At 40.3% G+C, this 9,120-nt stretch overlaps 1 protein-coding gene across 1 annotated transcript; it reads left to right on the forward strand.

The window, feature by feature from the left end:
• Positions 1-1,103: 1,103 nt before the first annotated feature.
• LOC308495094 (E3 ubiquitin-protein ligase RNF138-like) lies at positions 1,104-8,107 on the forward strand (the record flags this gene model as incomplete). Its single annotated transcript, XM_081043043.1, is given in 4 exon segments — positions 1,104-1,190; positions 1,334-1,727; positions 7,563-7,984; positions 7,988-8,107. Coding segments are annotated over 4 exon segments (1,023 nt in total).
• Between the last annotated feature and the right edge of the window lie 1,013 nt (positions 8,108-9,120).

Genomic DNA, 9,120 nt, shown 5'->3' on the forward strand with positions numbered 1-9,120 from the left:
CTTTCTTTTCTTAGTCCATCTTCCTGAGGGTAGACAGTGCCACCCACCACTATACACATGGGAGAAATGGCCCCTTAAGGGCTAGCTGTTTGCACCGAGGACATGTGTGGCAAAGGGCCCTTGTCGCGTGGGATGGACTGTTGCTGGGAAGAGTGGGAAGCCACACTATGAACCTTGAGCTGGGGCACTCTCTGTGCCACCACCTTCCAGCTCAGAATTAGTAAAGAAGCACCAATACAAACATTCCAAACTTGGAGCTGGCCTCCCAGATTGTTATGAAGATATCTGACAAGATAAGAGGATAGGACATAGTTTATTTGACAGTTTGTTAGCTTGATGTATAACTTTAAAATATGTATAATATGGTATGTGGCCACCATGTGTACTCTTACCCCAGGTCTCACAAACATTCATGGAGAGCCTATGTTCAGCACACAGGCAGTGGTGCACAAAGGTTTGCTAATGAAGCCCATGTGAAAATGCGTGGAGCAGCTATAGAAAGAGAACTGGGGTGAGTGACAGCCTTAGCCTCTGGCCCCGCCTTTTTCTGACTTACCGTGTGGTCTCAGGATAGGCACCCTCACTTCCCTTGCCTTATACTCAAAACATATTCCATAATTTAGTTCAGACCATCACTCTTCAAGTGAGGAAACTGAGGCCTACAAAGGTTAAGTGACCTGCTCCCCAGGGTGACAGTCAGGTGGAGGTGAAGTTAGGAGCCAGTATTCCTGTCTCCCAGTCCATGGGTTTTTCTGGGACCCTAGCAAGACAGGGATACAAAGGATCCCCATCCCGGTGGCCACTCCGCTGCCTGCATGATAAAAGGAGGGAGAGATAGCCACTCCTATTCTCGCCAGGCACCCCTAAACTACCTTGACTGAACCAACCCATCCTGTGCCAAAAGCGCCTAACTCCTTTGTTCTCTATTAGCAAATCATCCTACTTTCCCTGTCGTTTCACTTCCGACCTTCCAGTAGAAACCCAGCTCCGTGGGGGCTGGTTTTAGTTCAGTTTGGGCTCACGGGTTCTGCAATTAAGGGACGGGAAGGGCAGTAAAAACAGTGTCTTCATTCCACTTCATTCCACTATTCCCCAGCGGAGTGATGTCGCCCCAACTGCGGGTCGGCACACAGTCGGGGTGCGAATTTGCGCCCCCTTCCGTACCCCGGGGCACAGGGCTCACCACCGCGGTAATGGAGAGGCAGTTGGCAGCCAGTCACAAGTCTGGACATTTCAGCCCAGTCCCGCCCTCCATCTCTCCCTGGGGAACTAGTTCAGCTCGCTAGCCCCGGTTGGCAACCCCGCGTGACACAGTGGTTTTTTTCCCCTTAAGGTCATGTCCTTGCGAAACCTCTGCAGCTTCTACTGGCAGCCTCTCACCCAGCCCCACCCAGCCCCACCGGGGGGAGAAGAGGTGGGGCAGCCCGACGCTGAGCTCCGCCCCACCCAGCGTGGTCGCCAGGGGGCGCCGAGGTTCCAGAGCCCCGGCAGTTCCCAGACCCCGGACTCCGCCCGCTCCCCGCCCCCGCCGCGCCATTCTCACCGACTCCGCAGGGCAAGGCAGGGGCTCGGGAAAGTCCCAGGGCGCGTCTGCGCCGGAAACGTTAGTCACGCACCTGCAGCCGCAGAGTGTCCGGCTGAAAGGACTGCCAGGGCAAGGGCCCGATTTGCCAAAGGTCACACCCTCGGGAGGGTCTCCGAGTGCTGTGCACCCCTGACCTTGCCACGTAGTAGTTCTGATGGTGGCTGATACCCTGTTTGCTCTTTCATAAAGGAACAGCTGGCCCAGGGTCCCTTCCTGCCATTTCACTCTACAAACGCTGTCCGCTGCCCAAAGATACACCTCCTTGGAGCCTATTTTGAAATCATCACTCTGCAATTGCACCTTAAGCAGGTTTCTCTTCATTTCTCAGTAAAAAGAACCAGCGCTCCTTGAAGAAAAGGCTGCTTCCAGATCTGGGCCAGGCAAAATACAACACGATCCTGGAACATATTATGTCAGAAGACAAGCCATCAAAGATATTTGGGTCGAAGGAAAGTTGAGTGGGTCCACTGGTCAAAGGTGGGACAAGCATGAATAAGAATAGTGACTGTAATGAATTGAAACGCATCAAATAAAATAAATATATTTGTTCAATCCATGAGTTTATAATGATACTTTAAAAAGAAAAACTCATCAGTAGCCTTTGGAGGTAACTAGGGCATTATTCTGAAAGGTGATAACTAAAGGGAAAGAATCAAACATTTATCTTGCCTTTCCTTTGTGGACTGTATTTCAGGGTAATCAAATACACTAGTTGATGAAGGAAAGGTTTTCTTTATAAAATAATCACAGCTAATAAATGCAGATGTGATAGAATGAGGAAATCACTATGTTGCAATAAAACCGTGGCTATGGATTTCTTAACATGTCCCAAAAATGGCATAACCAGACATTAGGCGCCTGCTGATGTGACCTAATACAAAGTGCACAGCATTATCACTGACGCTCAGGGCCAAAAGAGAAAAAGAACTTGAAGAATCTAATCAAGCCTCCAAATCTAGCTACTATTTAAAGAAATATGAAGGGTGGAAAGATGTTGAAAGCCACCAAAGATACAATCAGTTTAAATATACAGACTGTGGAAAGTTCTACAGGGCAAATGATCCAGTTTTTCCAACAAATGAATGGAATGGAGGAGGAGGGAGAAGAAAGGAGATGATTTGTTAAGTTAAAGAGACTTAAGAAAAAGCAATTTTTGGACAATTTTGAAGCAATCAGTAGAAACAACCTACAGATTGATTATTAGGTAATATACATAATTGGTTTTCTGTTGTGTGTGATAATGGTATTATGGTTCTATTTTTAAGGTTCTTATATAGAAGGAAAAAAAAAGAAATATTTATGGTGAAATGATATGTCGGGGATTTGCTTCAAAATACTCCTACAAAGCAAGTGGCAGGGGAAAATTGAAACAAAAATAGCAGAAAGTTGATAACTGTGAAAACTGGGTGATGAATATATGGGTCTCTCTAGTTTGTATGTATTTGAACATTTTTCATAATAGCTTTTAAAAAGTATGCCCCTCATTTAGCCCCGTTCATATATATAACTAGATATATTTGGTGAGAAGAAAATTTTCTGTTTTTCTCTGCATTTACTGCCATGCATTCCTATCAACTTTCCTGTATTTCCTTCATTTGAAAATGAAAATAACTTATAAAAAGTGAAATAGTTAGCAATCGTTTTTTCCTTTTTTAAAAATCGAGAGCAGTTCTATACGTAATGCAGAACTCAAAATGGTTAAACTAAAGACAAAACTGAGAATTAGAACGTCTGAGTTTTGTGGCCGATTTGATTTATTCTTTTTTGTTGTTGTTTAGATAACTTTAGGAGGTCATTTATAATAAACAATAATTTCTTATGGACCCCAAACTGTGCTGTTTTGGCTCGGGTGTCTAGCGTGTCAAGGTTTGAACAAATTTGTGGTCTTCATTTAAAGCCTGTGAATGTGAAGTCTCGGTCAAAGCAGAGCAGAAAGGTTAAGCTCTTTGTTGAGCTGTGGGGAGGCAGCTTCCTTCTACCAAAACCCTTCCCCCAAACAGGCCCCTTCTGTGTTTCACTTTCCTCTTCTGTAAAATGGGGCTGTTTTACTCTTTCCTAGCAGTTATAAGAGCTAATTAAAGCCTGTGGAAGCACTTTTAAAGAAGATTCTAAGATGTGCCATGCTTTAGAAGTGAAAACTATCATTAATATATTTTAATCATCATGTTAAATACCACATAGACACATCCACCTCTACTCCGATTCAGGCAGATTTTTGCAAAGGCATAATTAACAGCGATGATGTCATAACCACAGATCGCTGCTTTCATCCTGAAAGCTGCAAAGTTTCCAAGTGCTTACTAACTCCTCATTAGACTTTTAAAACATATTAAATAAGTACAGATTCCCCATATCTGAGTGAAACATTTTCTTTATAAACCGAGTAAATGAACATGAAAAGTGGCCATCTTTTAGGTAAGCTGCCAAAACCCCAAAGGGCAGCAATAATAAATAAATAAAATGCTGTAAAATGCTGAGATTGCATGTTTGGAAAATCAACTTGACTGCCTCCAAAAATATCCCCCAGAGAACTGTACCTGCCTTTTAAATCCTCACCAGGAGGTAAGTACCTACAAAATTCCTGTCTCCTGGCACCTAGAAAGGAATGACAGCAACTACTCAGCCATTAAATGCCAAGCCCTCTGGAAAATAGCTGCAGTGCATTGCTAATACAGAGACCAGCTACAGCAATGCAGCTTTTTGAAATTCTAATACAATGGTCTCAAATTCCTTTGCAGTGGGAAACCCGGTGTCTTTTTCCAATACTTACGGGAAAGCACCGTATAGGGGCCTGGGCAGGAGAACGGTAGAGATTACCTAGTGATTTCTGACTTGCTCAGAATTCTCTGGCACCCACATTTCACTTTTTGTTTTCTGTCTACTCGATGTCAACCCTAATATATAATAAAGCTTCTTTGCTTCAATTTCTCCAAACCACTCACCAAGGCTGCCGTGAATGTATAGCAGACATTTGCTGAGAATTTGGAGGCAACAACGAGATGTTACCTCACAGAAGAGCACAGAGGAACGTTTAAGATAGAATAGTAGTTAGCCCTCAGGCATTCTTCTCCCCCTCACTCCTGCCCCTTCCCCCGCGGAGGACCCTTCCCCTGGGCATCTTTCCAACTCAGCTCAATCTCTGGCCACTTCGTGGGCCATCTCCCTCTCCTTTGTTCCTCTCCCTAGCAAACTCACCCCCAAATACTCCAAATTCTTATTCTTTTCTTGTGCTGAGAAGTCAGGCTCTTTCTTTGTCTCATTCATTCCTAGGTGGCCCCAGCACTGCTATCTCTCTACAGTCATAATGGCCCATCCATTTGCTTTTCTAAACAAAGTTCTCCCCCAAGAAGAATTCTGTTCTGTTATCACTCAGGAATGCTTTGCATAAATTAACCATTTCTGCAGCAATTAATGAAAAAATGCATCTAATAATGCCTTATATCAGCAGCTCTCAAACTTTTTTGATTTCAGGACTCCTTTACACGCTTAAAAATTATTGAGGATCCCCAAGACTTTGTTTATGTGGCTTACATCTATCAATGTTCACTATATAAAAAAATTAAAGCTGAGAAAAATTTAAAATTTGTATTTATTAATTCATTTTAAAATAGTAAGTCCATTACATTGTAACATAAATAGAACATATTTATGAAAAGTAGCTCTCTGTTTTCCAAAAGAAAAAAAGATGAGTGAGAATGCCACTTTTACATTTTTGCAAATCTCTTTCTTGTCTGACTTAATAGAAGGCAGCTGTATTCTCTGTCTGCTTCTCCCTTCAGTCTGTGGTGATATCAAAAATCATGTAGCCTCTGGAAAACTTCACTGTATGCTCATGAGAGAATAAGGATGAAAAAGGCAAATAATGTCTTAATATTATTATGAAAATTGTTTTGTCCTCACGGGACCTCTTAAAGGGTCTCAGGGTTTCCCAGAGATCTCCAGAACACACTTTGAGAAACACAATCTTAAAACATAAAGACATTTATTGTTTGCTTAATAAGAGGTCTGAGGTAGATGGGCTCAGGGTTGGTGCGGTAGTTAATGTCAGAAAACCCTGGTGCTTTCCTACCTTCCATCCCACCATCATTGCATATTGGCTTCTGGTCTTCAGGCTTGTTCCAAGGAGGCAGACACTGACTTCGTGCACATTAAAAGGAAGGAAGCGGGAGGTGCATCCAGGGAGGCCACCACTTTCTCCCCATCTCTCTGTTTCTTACAAGCAGGAGAAAAGTTTTTCCAGAAGCGCCCCAGCAGACTTCTCCTTGAGCCTTATTGGTATTGACATGTGACATGGCTACTCTTAACTGCAAAGGAAGATGGGAAAGCGAGTCTCTGGAGAATGGGAACAAGGCAGCTATTGTAAGCTGAACCTAAGCTTCCTTGTCCCCTGGGGCTGGGCACATGGTTGTGCAAACAAAATCAGGGTTCTGTTAGCTATGTAGATGGGGGATTGGCTGCATAGTAAGCAATAGTGCCCCTACCAGCTCTTAAACTGATAAATATTTCTCCTGCTACAGCTTTATCCACAATAAGGAAGCCAATGTGAAACTGACCCAATATTATTGGCAAAGTCTCAACCATGAGGCTTGGATTTCTAGTAAAAATGGTCTTGTGGGAATCTCTGGTCAACTTGAGCGACCAAGTTGGGTGAAAGTGCAGAAAAGCAGTGTTATTTTTCAAACATAAAGGTGAACGTTAAATTGAACATGAACATTCTTCATCATATAGATCCCCAAAACTATCTCTAAGGTCATTTTATGAATATCATACCAGAAATGAGTTCTCTGTGGCTTCCTTGGTTTTAAGATTTTTGTGGAAACAACAGAACTCCACACTAAAGATTATCATAAAGATTGAAAAGTATTATTTCACCTACATGGATTATCAGACAAAGCTATGGCCCCACATAATTCTAGTGCAGTGGGTACCCACAAATTTGAAGATGCTTAGCCAATCTTTCCAGAAATATCCATTGAGCAAACTTGGAATATAAAAATAAGAATATTATTGTTTGCTTTTAATTGAAACTTAGCTCATTCCAAAAAGGATTCTAGTAGCATAAGACACAAAAAATAAAATACATTGGGTATCTACAATGAGAATTTTTCTAACCAAATTTTTTTCTAACCAAAGTAAAGAAATTGGACAGGAAGGAAATCAACAGGAAAAATAACATGAAGCTAAGGTTAATGTCTAAAATTCATGACATAAAGTTACATACTGTTTTTAGAGGTGACTTTCAAATTTGACACTTAACTGTGGGCAGCTCAAAGACAGAAATGTAATCAATTACACAATTTCACTGTTGCTAAGGAAAATTTCCTCCCCCGGGCCCACAAACACACATACAGGCACTAAAATATTAAAACAAACCTTCAAAACCATCTCTACATAATCTCTAATAAATACAGTAAAGAATTAAATAGGGCTACGTATTATTACTGTCTTCAACATAGATGGAGGGCGTAATGCCAAAGCAAATTTCCATAAACGTCATGCTACAAATGCCCACAATGATGGGTCACACGCAGGTACACAGCTGTTCACGGATCCGGCTTAACCCAAAAGTAAAATTTAGAGACAACAGAGGTCTGCAAACAGCAAGATGTGAATGAGAGATTATTCTAACATTCTAACATTGTTAGAATTGTTAACATTGTTAGAATTGATAGAATTCTAACATGTTAGCATGTACATTCTAACATTACTATTAAAAGGACAAGTTTGATGAGAAAACATAAAATAAATCAGCAAATATTTTGAGAAATAATTGGTACAGGTTGAATTTTAATAAGAATATCTACCAACCATAGATGATTTGGGGCTGAGAGGGCAAAGAACAGAGAATAAAAATTTTAAAACTAGACTTTTAAGGGCAGGAAGTCGGCCCCAGGATGCCACTGCCACCTAGGTGATCCCCCCCCCCCTGCCCCCACCATGGCCAAGGATCCTTCCACGGCCACTTCCTACAGCTAAGATGAAAGAGCATGTGCTGAATGGGCCTTACACCTTGAAAATATCATGAGGAAGTTTTCTGGTAGCTGCAGAAGCTGTGCAAAACAGATTAAATTCTATCGTATAAGACATCATTACAAATCTTGTAAGAAGTATCAAGATGAATATCATGTTTCTCCTATCATTCCAAACTTCCATATCTCTCAAGATTCAGTAAGGAACAGTAATAGGAGTGAAACATCCACATCTGATAACACTGAAACTTATCAAGAGAATACACATTCTTCTGGGCTCCCCACCTTTAAGTGTCCATTGTATCAAGAATCAAATTTTACCAGACAGCATTTACTGGATTACTGTAACAGTAATCACCTATTTCAGATAATTCCTGTGATGTGTCTTATTTGTGTGTCTCTTCCTTGGGGAGATCCTAGCCATGTTACTTGAAATTTCCTTAGTCATCTAAATCAAAGACAATTTGACTATGGAGAATTTGTGAACCTTTGGGTAGACGAGGAAAGCCAATATCAAACTGCTGTTGAAGAATCTTTTCAAGTTAATATCTGAAGCCTATAGCCATTTCTGCATCTCTGTACCTGCAAATGCCATGCTTAAGGAGGAAACTATATGAAGTCACTGTTTCAATAACTTGATGTGTATATTAATAAAAGTAATAGTCAATTACTTCAATTTTTCATTGAAAAATAAAGGTGGGCCATCTAAAATTTTCATCTTCTTGATAAGTTAAAAAAAATGAAAGTTAGGACATTATCTTTAAAAGCATAAAAAGGATTGTATTTCATTAATGCAATAGGGAAAGGGAATCCCTGTCATACTTTATCTTTTTTATATTGCATATTCTTGAATTTTTCCTTATGTTGCTTTTGAAATTTGGTGCAGTTTCTCCTATTGATGTTATTGCACACAGGTAACACACAGCAGCAAATTCTGAAAGATGTGATTGATATAAACCTAACAAAGCTCAGCCAGTTATCAGAGTTGAAGAATGGAGAGACTTGAAGTGCTAAATGAAGCAATCCAAAGGAAATTTTTAGAAACAGATTCTAGCTGAAGAATTCAACTATAAGGACACGGCACTTATATAACATTTAGTACTTTTGAAGACCAGTAAGATTTCTTTAATAATATTAACTGTGTAAAAACTAAAAGCTCAATGTGAAGCTATTTCCTTTTTTTGCTTTTAGAAGTAAATATCAAGTGAAAATTTTATTTCTTTTGCAGGTAGTTGGTAATTTCGAATCTTGTTTGTTTGTTTGACTAATTTGTAAGCTTAAATTATATTAAGCTGCATTATAGCTCTTGGGCTTCAGAAGTTTCAGTAACCAGTATTTCTGGTTAGCTAAGATAAAACTTTTATTAGAAACTTTCAGTTGGTAATTCAGTTGGGTAGTCTACATATATATTTAAGTTTGGCTTCATCTCAGTTGAGAAATTCATTCAAAGCTAAAGGTATATGTATATATATGTGTATATGCATGCAGTTTGTCAGGTTATATACAGAATTTCTATTAAGATTTTAAAACTTGATAAGCAATATGGGATTGAAGTGTTTTTCTGAT

Source organism: Rhinolophus hipposideros (assembly GCF_964194185.1).
Source record: "Rhinolophus hipposideros genome assembly, chromosome: X".
Taxonomy (NCBI): domain Eukaryota; kingdom Metazoa; phylum Chordata; class Mammalia; order Chiroptera; family Rhinolophidae; genus Rhinolophus; species Rhinolophus hipposideros.